This window comes from Arachis hypogaea, chromosome 6 (genome assembly GCF_003086295.3).
Source record: "Arachis hypogaea cultivar Tifrunner chromosome 6, arahy.Tifrunner.gnm2.J5K5, whole genome shotgun sequence".
NCBI classification, from domain to species: Eukaryota; Viridiplantae; Streptophyta; class Magnoliopsida; order Fabales; family Fabaceae; genus Arachis; species Arachis hypogaea.
Window position 1 is genome coordinate 75,645,926 of NC_092041.1, and position 27,573 is coordinate 75,673,498.

General features: G+C 32.7%; 1 protein-coding gene and 1 pseudogene across 1 annotated transcript; both read left to right on the forward strand.

Moving 5' to 3' along the window:
- Positions 1–3,152: 3,152 nt before the first annotated feature.
- Positions 3,153–4,024, forward strand: LOC112805627 (probable CCR4-associated factor 1 homolog 11). Its single transcript, XM_025847985.1, has 3 exons — positions 3,153–3,322; positions 3,419–3,629; positions 3,728–4,024. The coding sequence occupies exons 1-3, from the start codon at positions 3,153–3,155 to the stop codon at positions 4,022–4,024; spliced, it is 678 nt and encodes a 225-aa protein (XP_025703770.1).
- Positions 4,025–18,349: 14,325 nt separating this feature from the next.
- Positions 18,350–18,907, forward strand: LOC112805628 (probable CCR4-associated factor 1 homolog 9; annotated as a pseudogene).
- The last annotated feature ends 8,666 nt before the right edge of the window (positions 18,908–27,573 follow it).

A 27,573-nucleotide genomic window follows, 5' to 3' on the forward strand; every position in this document is an offset into this window, starting at 1 on the left:
CTAGAGAATTTGGGATCTTTTCGTTAAATATATGATTTATGGTGAATTTTCAAATTGTAGTCATGGAATCTAATTTTTACTGCATAATTTTTAGAACAGCAGTAACTTGTTGGCTTTGCTGCGAATGTTTCAAAATGAATTTTGAAATGAAACCAATTTTAAATAAAGCTTTAGTTCTATTATTTTAATATCGTAAAATTTCAGAATGGTTGTACTTGTGGTTTTAAAGATATGAATTTTTGAAATACGATACGTTATACAATAAAAGCCAGATTCTGTTTTCTTAGATCAACAACTTTGAGAGTTTATAACTTCTGATTATGGATGCATATTCAGGTGCAACTAATTGGAGATGAAAATTAATTATGCTTAGCAGTTGTGATTTAAATTTTAGGGATGTCCATGTTTTAATGAGTGAGTTATGGGACTTGGAAGAGGACATGTTTATTGGCTTTTAAAACAGAATTCTGCAGAAAGTTACTCAACTTCCAAGTTACATAACTCCTTCATTAAAAATTATTTTGACCTGAAAACTAATTGAAAAAGAAACCTGGATATGTTAAGTTGAACCACATTAATTTTTAAATCGATTGGATTTAATTTGAATTTTATATGAAATTTTAGATATCATATGCTGCTGCTGTTTTCTGGCTTCTAAGCACTGTAGAGCAGTCAACGTTTCTCCTCTGTTTCTGAGGCTAGTTAAATCCAAAAATTGTGATTTTTTATTTGTTAGAAAGCTTATTCCGAGATAAATGTCTGGACATAAAGTTTGCCCAATTCCGAGTTTATTTGTTATATTAAAAACAGAAAGGAAAATAAAGTGTCGAAGATGTCTTAGTGATAGTCATGGGTCCGAGAAGTCAAAGATTAATCTTCGTATTATGAGATTGATTTAATGTTAAAGTTGAGTTGATTTTAAGGTTATTCGATATTAAAAAGGTTGAGAAGAGTTTGATAAATGGTTTAGTCAGGACCCAAAAAGGATAAACGTGATGAATTATAAGGGAATGATGTGAAGTTAAATGAATACTTGTTGCTATGGCTATAAAGAACGAATGTAAGGAAATGATGATGATAAATGACGAGATTTAGGAATGACTGTGTGTGGCCAAAATGGTCGATATGGCAAGTTGAGGACGGAAGTTCCCTCTCTTGTCGTGATGTAGGTGTGGGAAGGTGAAAAGACACTCTCCTTCGTATTATTTCCCCCACATTCTTCTCTGGTTGTAAGGCAGAAAGACACACTTCTTCGATGTGGAAAGGCACTCTCCTTCGTATATCCTCCAGGAAAAGGTGTAAAGGCACACTCCTTCGATGTAGAAAGGCACTCTCCTTTGTTTATGATCCTCCTGGAGATGCGCAACCTAGAGACCAATGTCTGGGTTAGCTACCAAATGTGTCAGGTTCTGACAAAATAACTGACACGTGAGCTCATGGCCAGTAGAATAGACATTCATCATATGCATATGTGTGCTTTGTTTGCTATGCCTTAATTGGGAATGCCTAATTGATATATATCACCTACTACTTGTATATTTGCTACTTGTATTATCTGTTCATTACTTGTGCTTGAACTTGTTTAGTTGTTTGTTCTTGTTGCATTATGGATGATGGAGGGATGGAGAAAATGGAGAAATGGTTTGGTGATAGGTGTGGATTGAAATTAAGTTAGGTAGATTTAGAATACCTACCCCTGTTTATAGTTTTTGTTTAGTAATTAAGTTGGATAACTGAATAACGGAGTTCTAAGATTGCCTATGGCATTCTCAAGACCTTATTTATTATACGTGTGATACTTTTACCATGCTGAGAACTTCAAGTTCTCATTCCATATTGTGTTGTTATTTTTCAGATGCAGGTCGAGAAGCTCCTCGCTTGGCGTCTGGATCTTGAAGCGAAGTAGTTCTTCGATGTCTTTTGGGTTTCTGTTCATATTTGTGTATATATGTATTTAGCTTACTCTCCAAGTAACTTATGTATGCTGCTCCTCTTAGAGGTTGAGGGAGAGATAGGAGTTTACTTTGGCATTTTGGTGTATTTTGAGAATACTTATGTATGTTTATATGTAGGGGTGTGCATGGGTCGGGTGAAACCGGGTTTGATATGACCCAGACCCGGCCTGAAATATATACCGGACCTATTTATTAGACCCGAACCCGACTCTAGACCCGATGAAACCTATACACTTTTGGGACACGATTATTTGAATCAGGAGCTAGTTATGTTGTTTCCTTGGCTTTCCTTTCTCTCTTATTTATCTTTATCACTTCCTTTTAGGCTTCTTAACCCGCAAGAAATTCAATTCCTCGAACGTTGCGCTTTTTATTTTGAGCATTTGTTTTACCCGTTTTTCAAGACTCCTAGTTGAGTATCTTTTTTCTTATTATTATTATTATTATTATTAATATTATTATTATTATTATTATTATTATTATTATTATTATATATTTTACTTTTAAAAGTTGTAATACCATACTATTTTAGTCTTATGACTTAAGCATAAGATTAAATATAGTAGGGTGTTATACTAATTGGCTCTAGTTAACTTCACCATTAATTGATCTCCTAAACTTTCCTTAAATGAATACAACTTTACACGCGCATAGCAAAATTCTAAACAAGAACTAGTAGAACGGTGGAAGGCAGCACCTAAAGAAACCAAAGCAACACAAAATTAGAAACTTAAATACATCATTGAATAACATAGAAACTTAGTACTCCTCCCGTGGACCCTAAGCATTCCTGAACCAGTTGTCGCACCACACCTGCATGAAAGGTTCGGACTAGCTGTTCTTTGCTCCCTCTCCCCCGGTTCCAGTTTGAAGCACAAATAGGAAACAACTATATCATGTTTCATTCTTTCTTCATCAAACAATAACATTGTTGAAAATCATCTCATTCCTGTCCTTCCACACAAAACACGTCACCGCAAGAAACTCCTTTTCTTCCTCATACTCCTATCCACCCAAGCCTAAGCATTCCTTAGAGAAACTCAGCCAAAGAAAAAGTAGTGCACGATTTCCAGTTCACCCATACACAGCACACAATTTGCATTCCTTTGTTCTATCCTTTTCTTCGGTTTCTAAGAATTTAACAGAGTTGCTTTCCAGGGTTAAGTTAGAAAGAACATGACTACCGTATATATAAGAATGACAAGAGTCGATGATGAACGAGAACGACTACAACAACGACGGAGAGTTTGTCTGATGCCACCGCCCATGGTTGTTGGTTTTCTGCCATTTTATCGTGCTGCTCAGCCAAGGATTGTGGAACGACTGCCGCTTCTAGAGCCTAGTCCCAATAGTTCGGTTGTGATCAGGCAAGTGTGGGCTACCAACGCTGATTCCGAGTTCCAAATGATAAACAGCCTGATTGACAAATATTGATTTGTCTCCATTGACAATGAATTTCCCAGTGTAGTCATGTTGCCCCACAACAAGACCGACTGGAATCTTGTCCCAGAAAAAACTTACCAAGTCATGAAGGCCAATGTGGACGCACTCAAAATCATTCAACTTGGACTCACTCTGTCATATGAGCACGGCAACCTCCCTGACCTAGGAAATAACAACAAAACTCAGAACTCACTACTTCTGGCAGTTCAATATCCGAGACTTCAACCTCATGTGTGAAATCCACGCAAAGGACTCTGTGGCACTCCTACGCAGCCAGAGCATTGACTTTGCACGTAGTGGCTGGAGTTTCTTTGGTGCATTTTACGAAGTTGGCAGCAGCATCCGGGCTGCTGTTAAACAAAGCACTGACATGGGTCACATTCCATGGTGCTTATGATATTGGATATTTGGTGAAGATTCTGACGTGGGGTGTTCTTCCCACGCGCTTGGAGGAGTTCTTGGAGCTTGTGAAAGAGCTGTTTGGGAGAACTACTTATGACGTGAAGCATGTGATGAGGTTCTGCAATGCCCTCTATGGCGGTTTGGAGAAGGTGGCTGACACACTTCACATAGACCGAGTTGTTAGGCAGTGCCATCAGGCCGGGTCTGACAGACCGAGTTGTTAGGCAGTGCCATCAGGCCGGGTCTGACAGCGTGCTCACCTGCCACACCTTTCACAAGATTAGAGAAATTTATTTTTTGGCTAATGATGATGGGTTTAGGGAATACGTTAATGTATTTTTTTGGGTTGGAAATTGCAAAAGCTTAATAAGGTTGAAAGAAATTATCATATATTAGACTAATCATGTAACAACATTTTGTCAATAAATTACAAAGTAGTATCAAGTGATTATTTTTTAGATATGACAATTATTTTATAACACTTGAATTACAAAGTAGCGATTTTTTTTCAGATAACAGTAACATATATTTGAATATACAGCACAAGTTTTTAGCAGTACCATGTGGGACATTCATGATTTGCTTTATTTTAATGTAGAGACTATGTTGATGCTTTTTACAAGAGATCCTTCATTTGATTTGGGATTGTGTGACATGCATTGTGAAATGGAAATACTAAATATTCTAGTTTAACTTGTTATCTTGGTTGTACATGGGTGTGCTTTGCCATTGTACTGCAATTAACAAGTTAGTCTTTGTTCACGTCTTAGATATTAGAAACAGTTTGAAAATTCATGCTAAATTGTATTCCCAGGACATATCTAGCATCTAGCTTCATGATAATAGAAGTGATTGTGCCCAGCCTAACCTGACACATACTGATGTAATTTCGCTTATCGTGTATGTTGAGGTCCCAAGGTAAAAGGAATTTTGTTACATGTGGCACCAAAATACATTAATTGGAATCAAATCTTATTACAGAAAATTACTTATTAGCTCTTTGTGAAAGTGATCTGAAGATCCAGATTACAGATGTGTTGAAAAATATAGACATAGAAATGCTTTCATTTGCAAAATCTATAGCAAGTGTATTTCAATCATTAGGAAGGCTACAGTTGGAAACTCTTGCCGAGAATTTATTTTTGGATTTGAGAGCACGAGGTATGACTATGACCTTATACTTAATTAAGCTCCTTTGAAATAGTACAAGAAGAGGATCATTGTTCTGTTTTGAAAAGGAGTCTTTATAAAAGTGTATGTTAGTATGTATGCATGCATGTATTTGTTTCTTTTTTGTGTTTTGGATTCCCTTGCACTAATATATAGTACACGGATCCACTGCTGATCAAGTATAATCCAACTATTACACTTGCTTAAGTAGTTATTATGTTGATAGTGATACATTGAGGGTATAAAAATATCAGGCATTATTAGGCACTAATATCTAATTGATCTTCCATGTTGTATTTTCTTGAAAGTAAATTCTATCTAATCAAACTGAAGTTATTTTCTGAACCATTATAAGGCACTAGACTTGACTTTGGAGTCCTTTTCAGAGAAAAGAAAAAAAAAGAGAAGGAGGGGGGGGGGGGCAGGGGAAGGGGAAGTGTATTTCAATCCTTAGTGTATTTCAATTGGTTATTTTTCGGATATGACAATTGTTTTATAACATCTGAATTGGTTGTTTCATTGTTTTACCTTTGACTTTTCCGTAGTGACCAAGTTTGTATTTGAGTTTAGACACAACTTTAAAGAGACTTTCATTATTATTTTTCTTTGAAGTTTTAGCAAACATGTTAAGATCTTATTATTGGCTTCATCATCATCTTACTGAGAGTCACTAAGGAGGCGAGTATTACAATAAATTCTTTACAGTGACTAACATTTACACAACTCAAAATTGGCAAGTACTTACCAAAAACTAGAGACCTCTGTATTATTGTAGGGCATATATTCACAAAATATAAATGAACACAATGAACTTGCTATTCATTATCTAAAGCAATTTTAACTTAATAAATATTAATTAAACATTTTCTGAATATAGTATTACACATGAACAAATTAAAACACTCAAAAGAAAATTTCATGAAATAAAGGCAAGCTACCAAAATTGTAATTTATCAGTACAGGCTCAACCGAACAAAACTTTTCTTACAATAATGAAAAGTCCTAATTTCTAACTATTTTATACAACACTCAGCAATATGATCTTCTTTGCTATATACAAAATGAATTGTGACCTATGTAAAATATATCAATAAAGAAGAAGGACAATCTTAAATTCTAATTATATACAAATATGAGTGAGTCTTAAGTTTTTGATGGTTTCAGTGGCTAAAAGAAGGAGGGGTTGAATCTTAGCCCCCTTTTTGCTTGCTAACACTTGCTGGACTTAGAAGAAACTTTTCTGTTTTTAGCTCGTCCCTAATCACGAGACATTTTCATTTTGTCTCGTCACTTGACACGAGACATTTTTTATTTTTCATCTGAACAGTAAAAACAGAATTGAAGTAGGAAGAGAGATAGAAGATTACACCCAGATATATCCTTGTCAGCTGCTAAGTGCAGTGCAGCCTACATCCAGTCTCCATCACAACAATGATAGAATTTCACTATAATCATTTAGATTACAAATTGTAAAGTGCTAACCCAACTTACAAGGGGATTCCCACAAAATCATGAAACACAACACAGATGTACAAAGGAACTCTAAGACATCTATGGCCTTTTCTTTTAATTTTGCACTCTCTGCCTTTTCCGCTCTATGGCTTTTTCATACAAACCTCACTTGTTTGTCTTTTTCCATGAGACTCAAGACATGACAAAATTAAACAGAAAAATTACAAAATAGAAAACATTGAAGGAGAAGAAAAATCTGTTAGCTCAGGTAGCTCTAAGAACTCTGTGCCTTGCACTCTCAAATTTTCTCATTGAATCAAACCATGACTGTTCACCCTTTTATAAAGAAGTGAAGCCTTCACAGTTGAAACACACACCCGAGCTTAGCTTCCTTTCCTTCAAAATGAACCGGTTCGGCTACAGAGAGAGAAGAGATAACTAATGCAAAAACCAACATGCAAATACCTCTAGTCCTTTCTTGATCATCACTCTTCATCAATCCGAGCGCTCCATCCTTGACTTCCTCTCCAAGATGGATTTCTGCCCCTTGATGCTTCATGATGATGATGACTTCATCTGTTTCAATCTCTGCCTCAACCATCACTTCGCCACTCTAGCTACTTCCTGTGGTGGTTGAGCAGAATCAAAGACAAGCCATGCCTCCAAGAATCTCACCTTGCTGGCCGAATCTTCTTCTTCCTTTTGAGTATCAGGGATCCGAGATTACCTCACCAAATCTTACCACATTTGATGATTATCTCAGCCACAACATACTTTTGGTTTCCTTTTTTTCTTGCCATCACTAACTTGATGGTCTTGATGCATGCAGCTTCTTCTTTTCGGTGAGTGTAGCCATGGTTATCAAACTCGCGAGTTAACTCGTAAACTCGTACGAGTTTACGAGTTTAGGTAGTGGAATCGAGTTGACTCGGACACAAACTCGTTTCTGGGTAGACTCGGGTAGACTCGGCTAGACTCGGACGGAATCGCTCAAACTCGCGAGTTTACTAGCGAGTCAGCGAGTTTGAATTGGGTACCCATTTTCGCCAAAACGGCGTCGTTTTGGGCCCCAAAAAAAAAACAAAATCAACTACAGCTAACCAAACCACTAACCCAGTAACCCTAATTCGAAAATGGCGCCCTCACTCTCCACCACCACCAAGCCCTCACTCTCTTCTTCTTCTCCGACGTTTGCTGAGGCCGCCACCATCCACCGGCACCGTTGTCTGCGCCGCCACGCAGAGGGCGGACGGATCCCTCATCCCTCGCCTGTCGCCTCGCCTAACCACTACCAGTTTTCCTCGTGGAGTCGTGGTATATCGCCGACACCGCCCACCAGCCCACCACCCCCATCGTTCATGTCCTGATGTCCTAAACTGGTGAAGGTTCTTCGTGCCACAGCCTACATCGCCGACACCAGCCCACCACCCACGTCGGAGAACTCAACGATTCACAGCACGCTGTTCATCACCGCCCCTGTTCTGCGTTCGTCGGCCATCGCCCCTGTTCTGCGATCTACTTCCAATTTTACTTCTGCTTCACTGCGTTTGCCTCCCGACCTCCCCTGTTCGTCGCCCCTGTTCTGCACTGCCGATCTACTTCAATTCTATCCCTGTTCTCAAAGGTAATTTTTTTAAACAAATTCAAATATTAACAAATTTGGTCTGAATTTTGCAATTTTGGTTCTGAACTTCTAATATTAACTTTTTAAAATTTTTTTAGTTTAGTTTAAATCATACACAGAATTGGTTAATGAGATTTGATATGATGGAAAAAAATTAAACTGATGCTGCTTCATGCTTTAATAATCTGAATTTGTTATCTGGGTTGTTGAATTTAGTTGTGGTATGAATTCTGCAATTTTGGTTTCGAACTTCTGATATTAGTTTAGTTTAAATCATACACAGAATTGGTTAATGAGATTTGATATGATGGAAAAAAAATTAAACTGATGTTGCTTCATGCTTTAATAAGTTAGTAATGTATCAAAAGAACTAAAATGTGTGGTTTACTACTTTATTGGTTGTCTGGTTAAAATTTTTTTTTCTAAACTACTGATATGTGATATCAATAGATAATACTAGGTTGATTGGTTCTGGATTAATGGACTTGTCAGTTGTTAGACGTTAATGTTAAACTGTTAATTACTTAGTTAGTGATTTTTTGTTAATGAATCTGAATATCTGACTGAAACTCTGAAATGTTAGTGTTAGTTTAGTTAGTATTAGTTATGAATAATTCAACTTTGATAGTGGATCACTTGGCAATTGAAGGCTGAAATCTGAATGTTATTTATCAACTGAATCTGAATTTGAAATCTGAATTTAGTTAGTGGATAATCTGAAATTGAATTTGTTATTTGGGTTGTTGATTTTTAGGGATAAAAATACAAAATGTCTGAGAATGTTTCTGGTGAAGATGGTGAAGATGATGATGTTGATGCCATAGAAGATGAAGAAATTGGAGTATTTGAGTTTTAGACTTTATTTTGTTGTTTTCTTTTGTTTTTTGGTTGTGTCTTAATTCTTATGAAGTTTTAATTGTGTGATTGTGTGTTTTATGTTGAACTAGATACATACTTGTGAAGGATTTAAATGTGTGATCTAGAGCACTTGTTGTAACTTGTAAATTTGTAATTGTAGTATTATGTTAATTTATTATGTGTTTTGATATTGAAATTGTTAAGTTTGAATGTCTATATCTGAGTAAATATATATATTATACATGATATATATATTTTTTTATATAACAGGTAAACTCGTACGAGTCTACGAGTCGAATCTAGGTCAGCTCCACGAGTTTACCTAGACTCGCGAGTTTGACAACCTTGAGTGTAGCTTAATGTAGCTTCCATGGTTGCTGTGACATGACCGAAGGAAGAAGAAAAATGAGAGAGTAGTTAGAGTAGAAAGAGAAGCAATTAATTTAGTTTGAATAAAATAAAGAAAGGTGGGTTGCTTTTTGCTTCCCTCTTTGCTGAGTAGCGTGTCTTCATTAAGGCTAGCCATCTAATCAATCAATGACACTCTCTCTCATGTTTCCAAGGTCTACAATAACTCCAATTAATAAAATTTGGATTCCATCAAGGAACAAAAGTGATATTGGTTGGAGCATGCAACAACATGATCAAAGGAATGAGTTTCTTTTGTTAATAAAATAATGTTGTGCCCCATTGCCTTATGATTTCGGACCAAGCATGCAAGATGAATTGGGCTTATGATAGTTTGAATTCTGGCCCGATAACAAGAACAATAATTAAGCCATAAGGATCAAAATAATTTGTATCAATGCTGAATATATTCTATTGGGCTTGCTGGATTTTTCTTTTCTTTTTAGCCCATTATAAAATTCTGCAAAACAAAATTATTAATTAACATATGTTAAATGGAAATCAAATTAATAATTTTGTAATTAATTATTTTAATAATGTTTACTCATCACAAATACTAATTTAGAGTTTTCCAAACTCATCAGTTTTATTCCGTAATTGCTTCAATAAACCCTTCATTGATTCAATCTTTTGACTGAGTTCTTTAGCAATGGTAAGTTGCTGCCCAGAGAATTCTGAAATACCAAAATCACTGATTAAGGCATTGATATTTTCCTGTGAATCTGCAACTGCTTCCTCGAGCAAAGTTAATGTCGGTTCCATCGTTGATTTGTGCAAGATTTTGTTTACCAGCTTTGGTGATGGACAAAATCCTCTATTGTGGACACTATCATCTCTGCTGTGCTTAGCAGAGAAAATCTTGTCAATGCCTTAACTTCCTACATGCCATCACAAAGTTACTAGAGAAGGATAATGGAAGACATATATGAGTTTAATAAAAAGACTGTAATATTAAAAGATATTAATGTGCTCAAAGTTACAGTTTGCTAGGTCCAAAATTATAATTCCAGCTGCTATCCGGCCCATGGAATTAACTTCAGATTTGAACAGAAAGGTAAGATGTTGAGCCTCATCATTGGTTAAAACCACTTCTATCTGCATAGTAAAATCTTAATCATACAATGATCATAGAGAGAGAGAGAGAGACAATGAGGTCATGATTAAATATGTAATTCCCATTACCGGTTGCTTAACAGTGAATTTTCGATTTTCCACTTCCCAATTAGCCATTTCAACTCAACCTTATCCTCACTTGATACCAAATCCAGCTGAAGACAGATTCCTGTAGCAGTGCCAATAACTTCTTTAGCACCATTTGCATTTGATTTTTGACAAATGAATCTCTTTCGATCTCTGCGGCTTCATGATCTGCAGCTCTTGGATTCCCACAAATTGCACAGATATATATCATCAATTAGTATCTGAGTTTCAGTTTATTTTTAAGACTTCCTGTGCAAGTAAATAATTGTTGACAACCCTATCAAGACAACCACCACCAAACCTTATCTCAGTGTGTAAGGTAGATTGCATGGACTATGCTAGTGTCTTATGGACAATGTCTTATCATAAAAGATCTAAATTCACCTAAATGCTTTTTCATGTAGGTGTGCTTGGTCTCCCCCTATCTTTCACTATTAAGCTATCTACTTACTAGAACTTCCACTAACCCAACTTTTTCTCACGTCTAGCTGTGCCATAAATTTTCTCCTTAAACTTGAGTGGTAGATTTTTATCACAAATAACACTCGTAGCATCACTCAGCTTCTTCCATTTTACTTTAATTTCCCATGTTGTGTTTTATTGCAAACCTCTACACTGCTAGTTCCAGGACAGAAGAGTTAGGAAATCAATAACTAGTGTAAAAAAAGTTATTGAATCTTATTGACATGGATTGATGATTTAAGTCATAGTTAAAGAAATAATTCTAAATTGATTTTTGACAAGAGTATGTCACACAGAATAAACGAAAATTGCAGCCACTGACTTGACTTCCAAGCAGCCATAAATTGAATTTATAAGAGAGGATCACTAACCTCTATTTATAATAATAGTGAAACCCTATTCCTAGTTAAATAAGGAAATAATCATATAATCAAAACTATATCTAGATAATATTTGATACTCTTTTAGATTCTTAAAGATGCTAACACTCTTTTATATTTAAAAGATTATGTGAAGATATTATGTGATATATTTTTTATTTCAAACAAAAAATATTTTAATTTTAAAATAAATTTTGCAATAATATGTAAGTGAAAATCCTAAATTTACTAGGAATTTTGTATCTTAATGTTATAACATGCATTCTAAAATTCACAACTATAACTTGGCAGCTTCTACTTACTTCTTTGTTTGTTTTAACTGAACCTGACTCTTTATTCTTGGAACTTCTGCTTCTTTAAGAAATTTCAATGATATAAAGTCTTTCAGATTTGGTAATCCTCTTAGGTCTCCTTGATTCTTTCATACTGTATTGTCCAACAAAAGGTCTTAACCAATCTGTATACTATCTTTTTTATAGGTTGCTAAAATAGAGCAATATAAAATCCCACTTGCGAAACTGATTTTTATGGCCCTTATTAATTCATATGCAGCTTGTGGCTAAGTTATTTGTGTTAAATTAAATCAGAGCAAATCTAAGTCTAGTAACGGTAAAATCTAAAAAATCAGTTTACAATCTACATGGGGAGGATGATACTGAGTCTTCCGTCGCCTCTACCAATATGGTCAAAATTGGAAGCACCATATGACACGCGATATGGACATGACACAACACGAATACGCTGACAGTTCTTTTTATAAAAAAATTGGATACGACACATTTAGGATACGTTGTGAATTAAAATTTAAATAATATATTAAATTAATAAAATATCATATTGTAAATATAAGAGTAAATATAATTGCATAAAAAAGTCTTAAAATTATGCAATTATTAAAAAAATAAAAAATTTTAATCTACTCTTGCCATCTGGCTAACAGAAAATGTATCAATTTCTTCTCCCTCAAATCCATCGTCTGCAAACACCACAGCTTCCATCATCTGCAAACACCACGCACCACACAATGTAGTTCTTCAGTTCGTCTTCAACCTCGGTATCTTCTATTCTTCTTCTTCTTCAATATATCGCAGATAACCAAGAACTGCTAAGCTCGTGAGTAAGTAAGCTATCAAAGACAAACGGTAAATAGATTTAGGTTTTGATTTATATTAATTATTTTATTTTTAAATTTAATTTTTGATTTGTTTTAATTTTATAATATTTTAAAATTAGAAAAAAATTGGTTAATCGACTCATAAAATCACAAAATCAATTGAAGATTTGCAGTCCAACAAAAAAATCTATCTCATGAACATCTTAATCAGATCGAACTCGTTCGTTACGACTCGTTTAAAGTATCCATCGCGTGTGCGTCAGATATGCCCGCACTATGAGAAAATTCGTGCTTCATAATTTACAATTAATAAATCTAAATCTTTAATTCTGTCATTGTTTACATTAAAGAAACGGTTAGTTTATAAATTTTGGTGCATATATTATATATGCAGAACATTGGTTTTTTCTTTTATTCTTCTTACTTAATTAATAATCATACTTTTGTTCTATCTTTTTCTTCGGCTTCTAAGAATTTAAAGTAGTTGCTTTTTAGAATTATGTTTGAAAGAACATTACGACCATATATACAAGAATGACGAGGATAGATGATAAAGGAGAATCGCTACAACAACGACAGAGAATTTTTTTATGGTGGTTGGTTTTCCGCCATTTTACTGTGTTGCTCAGCAACTGCCGCTTCTAGAGCCTAGTCCCAGGTGTGAACTGCCAACGTTAATTCCGAGTTCCGAAGTAGCCTGATTGACAAATATCAATTTGTCTCCATTGACACTGAATTTTCCGGCGTAGTCATCCAGTCCCGGAACAAGAACTATCGGAGTTTTGTCACAGAGGAAACTTACCAAGTCATGAAGGCCAATGTAGACACGCTCAGAATCATTCAACTTGGACTCATTCGGCATAGGATTTGACTGTTCCAAAACGTTTGGATTATTAAATGGTTCAATAACAACATATATTTTTTTAAGTCTTTTAATAATGCTAAATAATCCTTAATTAATTTTAACTATAATTTAATCCTTTGTATATTATTTAATTATTAAATCATTTATGATGTTTATTAACCATTAGAAAAAAATAACAAAATATATCTTCTATTAATCGTAACCTTCATAAATATTTTGGTAATGTGAATCAACGAGGTAGAAAATCGTGTTTTTTTGTAATTCAATCTATTGAAATTATTACACACAATCGATTGAATTTTGCAAAACAACAAGGGTATTTTCTTATTCAATTGATTGGTATGATAATACCATCGATTAAAATTTGTACGTGATTAAAGTTTTTTATGTATTCAATCGATTGGTACTATATATATATATATGAAGTAATGTCATTTTCATTTATTATTTCAACAACCATGTCATATAAATATTATGTCTTGTCAATTATATTTTATTTTATATAATTAATTTATTTATAAAAAAATATTTTGTTTGCATTCTATTTATATGTTTGTATATATTAATGTTATTTTTATTTTTTAGATGTTTGTGACATAAATTGATATTTTTTTAATCCTCATTTAATTTTTTTAATTTTTTAGCATTTTTTAGAATAATAGGTTTTATATTGATTAACCCTTAAAATAGAATTCTCTACAAAATTGGAATTCTATTTCTTGTTTTGGAATAAAAAAGTACTTATTTCAATTCTCATGTTAAGGCTATATATAAATCTGACTAAAATAAGTTTGATTTCTAATTCAATTTGATTTGTTACTCTTCGTATTCCATTCAGTGTAACTTTCAAGCATTTACACTTTAACATGGTAAAAAAAGAAAAAGAAATTCCAGAAAAAAATTGGAGAAAAACAAGAACAAATAATAAAAATAGCAGAGTATGAAGTGCAAACAATTGAAGAAGAAAAATGTAGCATTATCTGAGTGTCTTTTTACCGTTGCTAACATGAAAATTTTTTATTTTTGTTTTGAAAATTTGTAATTTTTATAATTATTTAATCGGGCTAATTAAATAGTTTTAATATATTAAAAGTTATACTTCAAATAATATCTATATACTTTTAATATATGACAAAAACTGCCATAACTAATAAAACAAGAAATTACAAAATAAAAAATTTTATTCACTAATTTCAATTTTGGAATAAAAATATGTATTATTTCTTAAACGGACATAAAATGAAAGACTCTTTCATGAACTAATTGATTATTATAATAAAGAAATTTATTGAATTTACTGTAACTGTGAAGATCGTATACGATGAATAAAATTAGATATATATCGAAGAGATAGATAAAGGATGAAGAAAAATTAGATAGGAAAAAGATGGATAAACTATGAAAAAAAACCATAAACAAATTGTTAATTATTTAGAGTACTGAATTTGATATTTAATTTTGTAGAGTACTGAATTTGTCATTTATTAATTTTTTAAAGTATATTACGAAAATTTAAAAATTAATTAATTTAATATGATGCATTTGACACATAGCAAAAGATTATTTGATTGACATACAAAGAACCTAAAAACATGCACATACCATTAATAGAATGAATAAACTCCATATAATTAAAATATGACAAGATAAGAACTTTGTTAATAAATTTTGATTTTTTTAAATAATCTGACAACCCAATAAATATCTAAATATATATTTTTCATTATTTCAACATTCATAATTATTTTTTTTTCTATCTCATCGGGTATGTAAATTTTAATTCATTATTTTTCTTATATATCTTTTATTTTTTGAATTATATTATTTTATTAGGTATTTTATTTTATTTTATTTTATTTTATTTTTTTACTTTGAAAATTGTAGGGTCTTAAATTTCCTGTTTAAACGATTCCAATCGTATAATTAAAAAGTGGTTCAAGAGAATAGGTTTGAATTTGGGCAATTCAATATTTATTAATGGATAACTATTATTGCATAAATAATAGAAATGAGTTGATAATATATAGCCTAATTTGGACAACTAAAAGAAATTAAAATAAGTAACAAAAATAAGATATAGAATTTTATTTTTATTATGTGATACAAAGATAATATATAATATAATAAACCATAATGTTCTCGTATATAAGAACGTGAAACTTAATATTATCATTTTATATTGTTATAGATTTTTGTTTTTAAAAAAAAATACTATCATTTAATTTTAAACTTTTAGAATAAATAAAAAGACGTGACATTTTATCCACTAGATAATTTAAAAGATACTTATTATATAGAAAATTAAAAATATTCTTACCTAAAAGAATTAAAAAAAATTCTTACATAAAAAAATATTTCATAACAAAATTGAGTTTGGAAAGAGAGAGAGAAAGAAGAGAGAGATAAAACTTTCTAATTAATTACAAAAAATCAGAATCATCAACCTATTAAATTTGAGTAATATCAAACGAGGATTAAAAAAGAAATTAGAACGATGAATCCAAAAGTTTTTTTGTTTCTTTTTATGCAGTGTTTTACTTTAAATAACTATTTTTTATGGATAATATTCAAATTATAAACAAAATAGTAATAAAGTTCACATTAGATTATGAAAATTCATCTCACCTTTATGATAGGTGACATTATTTCAAAATATATAAAACAAAATAAAGTACAGTTTAATTAATGCGTATAATGATATAAACATGAAACTTACATAGTAGTAGTCAAATGTGGATAACAATGATTTTCTTTTGTCAAAGATATTATATTAAACTACGACTTCAATTTATAATTATTAGTTAAAAAATTTACAATGATGTATTATTTTTAATATTTAGTTAAAAATAATATATTTTAATATTAATTTTTAAAATTATTCACATCAAATTTTGATAATATAACAAAAATTTTGAATATTTTTTTATTTAACTTTCTTCTTAATAGAACAAAATAAGACAACTAATACGCACATCAAGAAAAAAATTATAATTTTTATACATTTAGATATTGAAAAGACATAAAAAATTTTTTTAGTAAAACTTCAACAACTCATAAAAGTTAACAGAATAGTTGGTTATAAATCAAAGTGATAGATAAAATTAAAAGTTATGATAATGATATTTGGTGATAATTAATAACCATAGAGTGAAGAGAACGTGAAAAGAGAAGAAGACGAGAAAAGAGAACAATGTAATATCACAATCGCGTTGAGACAAAAATAAAGATATAATTTAATAATTTTTAAAAAATAATAAAATTAAAAATAATTTTAAAAATTGAATAATAAAATTAAAAAAATATTTTTTATCAATTAAAATTATGCATAAAAAATATTTTAAATATAATTTTTTTATCTCTAATTAAAATTAAATACTATTAAAAATAAATAAATAAACCTAATAATATTTATAAATATTTAATTTGTAAATAATATTTTAAATCTTTATTTTTATTTTTTTACACATAATAACAACATAATAAAATTTTTTAATATCTTATTTAATTTAAATTTATAAATTTTATATATTCTAAAAATTAAATAATTTAACAAAATATTTTTATTTTTTAATTTTTTATTCTTAATATTTAAATTATTTTATTAAATTTATAATTTTAAAAATAAAAATATAAAAATTATTCTCTTAAAAATAATAGAAACGTGGCTTATTAGCTTTTTAATATTTGATCATCAATAAAGGAGATTACAATCAAATAATGTAAAAGGTTACAGATATACCAGAATCTTCGATGCAAATAAATATGTGGTCCACAACAACTGAGACAAGAGAGAAAAATAGCTTTCATGATTCAAATTCAAAGACGACTCAAAAAGATAGAATAATAGAAGAGCTTTGTCCAAAAACAACATTCTGAAAACTGATTTTCTCAAATCGCAACAAACTCCTTTTCTTATTCATACCATTATCCACCCAAGCCTCAAAACATTCCTGAGAAGAATTCGGCCAAAGAAAAGGTAGTGCACCGTTTTCAGTTTACCATACACAGCACACAATTTACATTCCTTTGTTCTATTTTTTTCTTCGGTTTCTAAGGATTTAACAGAGTTGTTTTTCAGGGTTAAATTAGAAAGAGCATGACTAGGGTTGGAAGTGAGCCGAACTGAGTTGAGTTAGACCAAGCTCAAGCTCGGCTCACTAAAATTGAGCTTGGCTCACAACTCGACTCATTAACAATCGAGCCTATTTCTTAAGCTCAAACTCGGCTTACCAAAAGTTCACGAGCTGGCTCAAGCTCATGAGCTGGCTCAAATAATAGAAACACAAATACATAATCTATAATTTTATATCAATAAATTATAACTTATCTATTTTAAAAAATATTTGAAAAGAATAATTTTATATATTATTTATCTATCAATAAATATAATTTTTTTATTTATGTCCTACATTAAAATTATATGTATTAAATAAATATAAAATTTTTAAATAATTAATACCATTAACATATATAATTATATATTACTATTTCATATGTATATATATAATATTAAAAGTCACGAGCTAATGAGCTGAGCTTATCCAAGCTCAAGCTCGACTCATTTAATTTATGAGCTCAATTCCAAGCTCAAGCTTGGCTCACCAGCTCACAAATTTAGCTTATCGAGCTATTAACGAGTCGAGTTCGAACTGGCTCATGAGCTGGTTTGACTCACTTTCAGCCCTAAGCATGACGACCATGTATAAAAAAATGACGAGGATCGATGATGAAGGAGAACAACTTTAACAACCACCGAGAGTTTTTCTGATGCCACCGCCCATGGATGTTGTTTTTTCGCCATTTTATCGTGCTGCTCAGCCAAGGATTCCGAAACGACTGCCGCCTCTAGAGCCTAGTCCCAATAGTTCGGTTGTGATCAGGCGAGTGTGGGCTGCCAACGCTGATTCCGAGTTCCAATATCAATTTGTCTCCATTGACACTGAATTTCTCGGTGTAGTCATCCTAGCCCGCAACCAGAACTACCGGAATCTTGTCCCATAAGAAACTTACCAAGTCATGAAGGCCAACGTGGATGCGCTCAAAATCATTCAGCTTGGACTCACTCTGGCAACCTCCCTGACCTAGGAACCAACAACAGAACTCACTACATCTAGCAGTTCAATTTCTGAGATTTTAACCTCATGCGTGACATCCACGCAAAGGACTCTGTGGAACTCCTACGCAGCCAGGGCCTTGACTTTGCACGCAATGCAGTGGCTGGAGTTTCTTCGGTGCATTTTGCAAAGTTGGCCGCAGCATCTGGGTTGCTATTCAACAAAGCACTGACATGGGTCATATTCCATGGTGCTTATGATATTGGATATTTGGTGAAGGGGTGTACATCCGACAAGCTCGGGGGAGTTCTTGGTGCTTGTAAAAGAGCTATTTGGGGGAAATGCTTATGATGTGAAGCATGTGATGAGGTTCTGCAATGGCCTCTATGGCGGTTTGGAGAAAGTGGCTGACACACTTTAGGTGGACCGAGTTGCTGGAAAGTGCCATCAGGCCGGGTCTGACAGCTTGCTCACCTGCCACACCTTTCACAAGATTAGAGAAATTTATTTTTTTGGCTAATGAAATGGGTTTAGGGAGTATGTTAATGTATTTTTTGGGTTGAAAATTGCAAAAGCTTAATACTCTTAAGTTGAAAGAAATTATCATACATTAGATTATTCATGTATCAACATTTTGTCTGTGAATTACAAAGTAGTATCAACGGGTTATTTTTTGGATATGACAATTATTTTACAATACTTGAATGGTTGTTTTTTGGATATGACAAATTTGTTTCATAACACTTCCAATAGTTGTTTCATGGTTCTGTTTTTGAATCTGTCTTATAGAGACCAAGTTTATATTTGAGTTTAGAAACAGCTTTTAACAGACTTTCATTATCATTTGCCTTTGAAGTTTTAGCAAACATGTTAATTTTATGAGAAAGTTTTGAGGCCAGCAGTTTTATTAAAATTAGGTCAGTATTTATTTAATCAGTAAAAAAATGAATAATCTTACACCATTAGAAGTAATATCACACCATTAAAAATATTAATAATGGTTAATTGATGGTTACAAATTTCAAAACTTCCTAACCCCCTAATACTATTGTGCAGTATTACAGCATATTCTTTATTCTTTACGGTGTCTCTAACATTCACAAAATTCAAAATTGGCATGTACTTGCCAAAAACTAGAGTCTACTGTACTATTGTAGGGCACATATTCACACAATATAACTGAACACAATGAATATGCTATCTGTTCAACCCTGCCTCAAGCAACAAGTCAGGCCCAAATTAAGCTAAGAAGTTCAAATCTTAAGGATTTGCCCTCACCGTCTATCCGACCTCCTCAAAGAGGTCGGAATCAGCACACAAAGGTAAGTGACACTTATTCAAATAAGTAACTGCCTCCTTAAATCTCTTGCCCACTTCTAGAAAAGAGATCCCAACAACCCTAAGATAAAGGAATGGTTATCTACCATCTAAAGTGAAACTACTTCAACGGTGGTTATTGGTCCATCACCTATAAATACACTGAAGCACTCAGGTAAAACTAAGTTTCAATATACTTTAAGCTTGCTTATCCCTTTGCTAACTTAGTCGTCGGAGTATCTTTGCAGGTACCGCCCACTCCTTTCTCAAACACACAATTCGGACAGCGACTCCCAGGCAAACACAAGTTGGAAATCACCTTCCCCCACAGTTTGGGCCTTCTATTCTAGCCCAATCCACCTATCTTTAGGTTACCTACGTAACACTATCCATTATCTAAAACAATTTTAACTTGATAAATATTAATTAAACATTTCCTGAATACAGTATTACACATGAACAAATTAAAACACCCAAAAGAAAATTTTATGAGATAAAGGCAAGCTACCGAAATTGTTTTTTCGCAGAGTACGAGCTCAACCGAACAAAATTTTTCTTATAATAATGAAGAATCCTATTTTCTAACTATTTTATACAACACTCGGCAATATGATCTTTACTATATACAAAAAGAATTGTGACCTATGTAAAATATATCAATAAAGAAAAAGGACAATCATAAATTCTAATTACATACAAATATGGATGGGACTAAGTTTTATTGCGTAATTGCTTCAATAAACCCTCCATTGATTCAATCTTTTGACTGAGTTCTTTAGCAATGGTAAGTTGCTGCCCAGAGGACTCTAAAATACCAAAATCACTGATGAAGGCATTGATCTTTTCCTGTGAATTTGCAGCTGCTTCCTCGAACAAAGTTAATGTCGGTTCCATCGTCAATTTGTGCAAGCTTTTGTTTACCAGCTTCGATGATGGACAAAATCCTCTATTGTGGACATTATCATCTCTGCTGTCCTTAGCAAAGAAAATCTTGTCAATCCCTTCACTTCCTACATGCCCATGAAATCAACTTCAGATTTGCACAGAAAAGGAAGGTGCTGAGCCTCATCACTGGTTAAAATCACCTCTATCTGCATAGTAAAATCTTAATCACACACGATGATCATAAAGCGAGAGACAATGACATCATGATTAAATATGGAATTCCCATTACCGGTTGCTTAATAGTGAATGTTAGATTTTCCACTTTCCAATTAGCCATTTCAACTTCAACATTATCCTCCCTTGATACCAAACCCAGTTGAAGACAAGTTTCCGTAGCAGTACCGTTAACTTTTTTAGCACCATTTGCAATTGATTTTGACAAATGAATCTCTTTCGGTCTCTGCCGTTTCATGATCTGCATCCCTTGGATTCCAACCTGTAAGAGGTACGACAGAACACACCTTAATAGCAGGAAAGACAATGACAAATTGCACAGAGATATCATCAATTAGTATCCGAGTTTCAGTTTATTTTTAAGACTTCCAGTGCAAGCAAACAATTGTTGACAACCCTATCAACACAGCCACCACCAAACCTTATCTCAGTGTGTAGTTGCATGGACTACGCTAGTGTCTTCTTATGGACCATGTCTTATCGTAAAAATCTAAATTCATCTAAATACTTGTTCATGTAGGTGTGCTTGGTCTCCCCCTATCTTTGACTATTAAGTTACCCTTAGCCTAATTTAATCTACTTACTAGAACTTCCACTAACCCAACTTTTTCTCACATGTCTAGCTGTGCCATAAATTTTTTCTCTTTAAACTTGAATGGTAGATTTTTTTATCACAAATAACACTCATAGCATCACTCAGCTTCTTCCATTTCACTTTAATTTCCCATGTCGTGCTTTATTACAAACCTCTATACTGCTAGTTCCAGGACAGAAGAGTTAGGAAATCAATAACTAGTGTAAAAAAGTTATTGAATATTATTAACATGAATAGATGATTTAAGTCATAGTAAAAGAAATAATTCTAAACTGATTTTTGACAAGATTATGTCACACAGAACAAACAAAAATTGCAGCCACTGACTCGACATCCAAGCAGCCATAGATTGAATTTAGTACTCTGTTATATTGTAATTTTAGTATACCAAGGCACAAATTCAATTTAGAAATAAACTAGCCAGATTTCTCAATGTGATTTAAGCAAGACTAATTAAATCATTAACTGTAGATCTATCTGGATAAAATGAATTGAAAAAAAAATACTATATTCTTGAAAGCATCAAGGAATCCTTAATTCCAAAAGATGGTTTATCAAATATTTACAAGGACCAAAAAAGAAACTTCCAATATATGTAAGGACTAAATATTGGAGAATTTAGACTTACAATGATCAAAGTTTAGAACAGTAGGACTAAGAACCAAATATTGGAAAAGCCTGCTAACAAATGCTAAGAAATTATTTTTGAGGGACTAAAATCAAAACACCCTATATTAATTTAAATACTTTTAGATTAGTTTTTATATAGTTTCCACTCAACTTAAAGTCCTATTAACACCGATAAATAATATGAAAGACCCATGAGCAAAACAAGATTAGTTATTAATCCTTTCAATAGTAGTTATTCGGGCAGAGCATACAACACAAACTTTAAACATAGACCTGCAATGGTAATCCTGGTCAAACTACTGTCATTTTCTCCCTCCGAAAGACTTGCCTGCAAGGAAAATATATAAATAATTAATTGTTTCCCAAGGAATGCCAGAAATATTATGGCACATCAAAGGACCAATAGACACAGCAACTTGCCAATGCAGAGAGAACTAGATAAACATTTTTCATTAATATATTTAAAATCAGCAAATGCTGAATAAGATCATCCAAGATAAACATGTAGAGGGAGTTTCTCATCTCTGGGATTTGAATACCGAGATAATAACTAAAGATTTTTAACCTCATCAGCCAAATTCAAGTACATTTTCCAAATTTAATTACTGTGTAATACTTCCAGTATAAATTGCATGAACATGCAAGGCAAATATGCCCGTAAGTATTAACCACTATTCTAGAGTCAGCTTTCTTTTCAAATATGAAGGCAAGGGGTTATGTTTATATACCTCTAGATCAACAAAAGTATTGTAATCATAACTCAAAATGATTCAACGGTGGATACTGTAAGAGGGATGATTTAGGAATAGAGAAGAATTAATCAATCAGAGGAAATTTAGAGAGAATTAAGAGGGAGAGAGATAATTCCATGAAAAGAATTCGAGAAAAGGAACTATATTCCTTACTCAATTTCTGATCCCCTTTTTTTTCTACTATATCTATTTATAGTAATTCAAATACTAATAAAACTATCCTAATTGGGCTTTGGCCTATATTTTACCCGTTACAGATACACCCTTCCATTCTCCTTTTAGAGGAACTTTTTCTAGTTGATTATATTGTACCTACTAGATATAAGAGTAATATAGACTCGATCGTGAAGAATAATGCCAGAATATCTCAGAAAAAATTCAGTATATCCTGCATATTTAATGTATCTCACGATAATCTTTAGAATATAATATGGAATGTCATTAAGGAAGGATTTTGTTGTACTATGTTTATTACTTTAATTTGGGTTAGGAATTTTATTTTCCATGTAGATTTTAGCTCGTACTCATAAGACTACACCAGCACCTGATCCGATTCTTATATATATATATATATATATCGGTTGATTTTTGTTTAACTTTTAAACACTTACATCATTCCATGCATGTTATAAATCCTCCTTTCCTTATACATATTCTATGGCATCAACAGGTGACGCAAACGGTACCAGGAAGGGAAGAATGATTCACAAATAAAGACGCAAAACAGAATATAATCAAGGAAATTACCCAAGAGAGAAAAAGGGACTGCATCAATACTTTAAGATGGAACTCTGCAAATTAATGGCAATTGTATGTTCATTTTGTATGGCATGTATGTATTTTGAGAATGGCCTCTATGGCGGTTTGCAAAAGGTAGCTGACACATTTCAGGTGGACTGAGTTGCTGGGAAGTGCCATCAGGCCGGGTCTGACAGCTTTCTTGTAACACCTTAATATTCAAATTCTTATACTCGAGTCATAAGTTAATGATATTACCATCATCCTTAATTATAGTTATCATCCCACATCAGTATAATCAACCAAAAATCATCACCATACCTTAATCATACTCCATCCTTATCCTATCTCTCTACCAAGCCAATTACCACTAATCACAGCTCAACTCCAAACATAACCTCTAGACTTACTTTCTTATTCCTAAACCTTCGAATTTATATATAAATTTCTATTTTAAAACCTTTAAATAATTAATCAAAACTCTCTTCGTTCTTTAGAAGTCAAATGAGTTTGAAATAACAGGTTAACAAAATCATAAGAATACGATTTTCTTTAATAATCTATAAAAGCATTTGAAACACATCTCTTTTGTTAAAGTTACTCAAATAAAAAAATTATTTTCAAAACCATAACCAACACTCTTGCAAATTTTTGGGGAAAATTTTGACAGCACCTCCCCTGAAAATTGGAATTTACCACTCGTCACGGGTTCTGACGTTAGGATTTTTGCCAGTAAAGAATTTTATAAAAAATATAGTAGCGTTGTAAGTATAGATTCTAAACTAACAAAAAATCCCTTCGTACAAACATTTTGGTTGTCACAAGTAACAAACCCCTTTTAAATTGATAACCGAGTATTTAAACCTCGGGTCATCTTCTCAAGAAATTGCAGGGAGGTGTTCTTATTATTGGTTATGAAAAATAGTATTTTTGGGGTTTAAAAAGATTTTGAACAAGAGAAATAAATTGCAGGAATTAATAAATTAATAACTAATAAAACTCTTGGCAATGTATGAAAACTGGAAGTCCTATCCTAGTTATCCTTATCGATGGTGATGAAAATTGAGTTTTAATCCCACTTAGTTAACCTTTACTAAGCAAAGGAAAGTCAAGTGGACTAATTAGTTTGATCCTCAGGTCCTAGCCTATTCCTAAGAAAGGACTAGAGTTATTGGAATTCAATTCAATTAGCAAAAATAACAATTATCAATCACGATGAGTTTGATAACTCAAGAGTCACTAATTAATCAACCAAAGTCAAGAATATTAAAAACTAGATAAAAATCATATGTATCTGGAATACCTCAAATTGAATGGAGATGTCAATTCTAACATGGAAAAGTTCATAAGCCAATTGGGCAACATAAATCAAATACAAATAAAAGCATTAGAGTATCTAAAAGTAGAAGAGAAATATAAAGTAAAATGAATATTGAACCTGTGATGAAGAAGAAATAAATCCTAATTTCTAAAAATCCTACTCCTAAATTCTAAGAGAGAGGAGAGAACCTCTCTCTCTAAAAACTACATCTAAACTATGAAAAGTGAGTTATGATTGTATGATTTGATTCTGCTATACTCCCAGCCTCTAATCTGTGTTTTCTGGGCCGAGAACTGGGTCAAAACAGCCCAGAAGTCACTCCCAGCGCTTTCTGGTCCGTACAGGTCACGGCAAAGTGACGCGGAGGCGTCGTCCACGCGTTTGCGTGGATTGAAGTTCGCAGATGCGATGCGGACGCGTCATCCACGCGTTCCTGTCGCTTAACTTCGGGGCAGCTATGGCAAATTATATATCTTTGCGAAGCCCCGGATGTTAGCTTTCCAACACAACTAAAACCGCGTCATTTGGACCTCTGTAGCTCAAGTTATGACCGTTTTAGTGCGAGAGAGTCAGGTTGATAGCTTTGCAGTTCTTTCAACTTCTTGTATTCCTTCCACTTTTGCATGCTTCCTTTCCATCCTCTAAGCCATTCCTGCCCTATGAAGCCTGAAACACTTAACACACATATCAAGGCATCTAATGGTAATAAGAGAGGATTTAAATAAAAGAAAATAAAAGCCAAAGAAGCATGTTTTTAATCGTAGCACGAAATTAGGAAGGAATTGTAAAACCATGCAAATAGTATGAATAAGTGGGCGAAGGCTTGATAAAAATCACTCAATTGAGCACAAGATAAATCATAAAATAGTGGTTTATCAACCTCCCCACACTTAAACATTAGCATGTTCTCATGCTAAACTCAAGAGAAGCTATAAGAGAGTGAAGAGGAATGATAGAATGTATGAAATACAACCTATCTATATGAATGCAACTACATGCAAAATGTTTCTACCTACTTGGTTAAAAGTAAATAAGTTCTTCAAGACAAATATGAATCAAATTCCACTAATTCAAATTATACAATAAAAAGTAAGTAAACTTGTAAGAAGATAGCTCATGAAAGCAAGAAACATAGAATCAAGCATTGAACCCTCACTGGTAGTGTATGTCTCACTCTAGTCTCTCTAGTGTATAGGGTAATCACTCTATTCTTCTCTAATCATTCTTTCTAAACTTTGTTCTTCATCTAACCAATCAATAAATATTTAATGTACCAATACAAACATCATGAGGTCTTTTCAAGGTTGTAATGGGGCTAAGGTAAAGGTGAGGATATATGTATAAGGCTAAGTGAGCTAACAAAGTGAATCCTTGATTAGTGTAAGATCTCACCTAACATACACACTTTATATAATTTAAAATGCTTTACCTAGCTACCCAAATTTTTCCCACTTTTGTATTACACGCTCATGTATTAAACTTGTTTTTGAGTTTTGTCCCATGTGCATTGATTCTTTTTATTTTGTATTTGGGGTAATATATTTTTTTGTATCCCCTTATTTAATTACTTAATAAATTTTTTTTCTTTTTTTTTGTCAATGCACATGGTAATTTAATTATTTTGATTTCATATGAGCATGCTTCCCAAATTTTCAAATAACTTATTCAATTTAATTTCCTTTTTTTTGTATCATCCCATGTTCCCATAAAATTTCCCACACTTAAATTATACACAATATCTATCTTAAGCTAACCAAGGATTCAACTTGAGATTTTTAATTTATTTTTTTGCTTAAGGCTAGTAATGTGGTTATAAAACAAAAGGGGATTAAAAAGCTCAAGGTGGCTGACAAGGGTGACGTAAAAGGGTAGGCTTTATTTGGGATAAGTGAGTTAATAATCAAATATGGCCTCAATCATATGCAAGCATGTACATACACTAAATAATGGACATATAGAATGGAACAAAGCAACGATTGCAATCATAGAGAAGAAAACACACAAGAATAATATATTATAGTTAAATAATGTAACCATGTAAATAAGCTCAAATCTCACAGGTTGTGTGTTCTTTGCCTCAAAAACCATATTCCAAATACAACTTCAAACAAATTTAACACATAGAAAATTTTAATTTTTAATTTAAATTAGTGAAATATTATAAAATAAAGTCTTGAAAAGAAATTTATTACTTTAACCAAGTGGTGGTAAAATATGCACAAAGTCTAACTATAATGCAATCAAACATGCAAATGCAAGAACTAACTACAGAGAAGTTTAGACATTGGTGTTGAGTCAGAAATAACTAGCCCATGGAGATCGGTATCGACCTCCCCACACTTAAAGATTGCACCGTCCTCGGTGCATGCTAAGATGTATAAGTGGACGGCTGCTCCAACTGATGCCTTTCGCTATAGATTGTGCAGATTGACTTGTTTGTCTCCCCATTTAGTTAGAAGCTTTCCCTTTTTCTTCCTCGGTGGCCATCCTGAAAGAAGAGGAAAAGAAGGAAAGTAACCCAGAAGTAAACATAAAAACATAAATGAAATATGGGTGTTAATGCCAAATAATAAAGGTCTCAATTACATGGTAGCTACAACATGCAAGGGAGAAAATAGTGGAAGCAAATGGCATATCAAGAGTGCGAAAATTGCAACAATGGGGAAGAGATTGGGTAAAGAGAGATAATATAAATTCATGTCAATGCAAAAGTA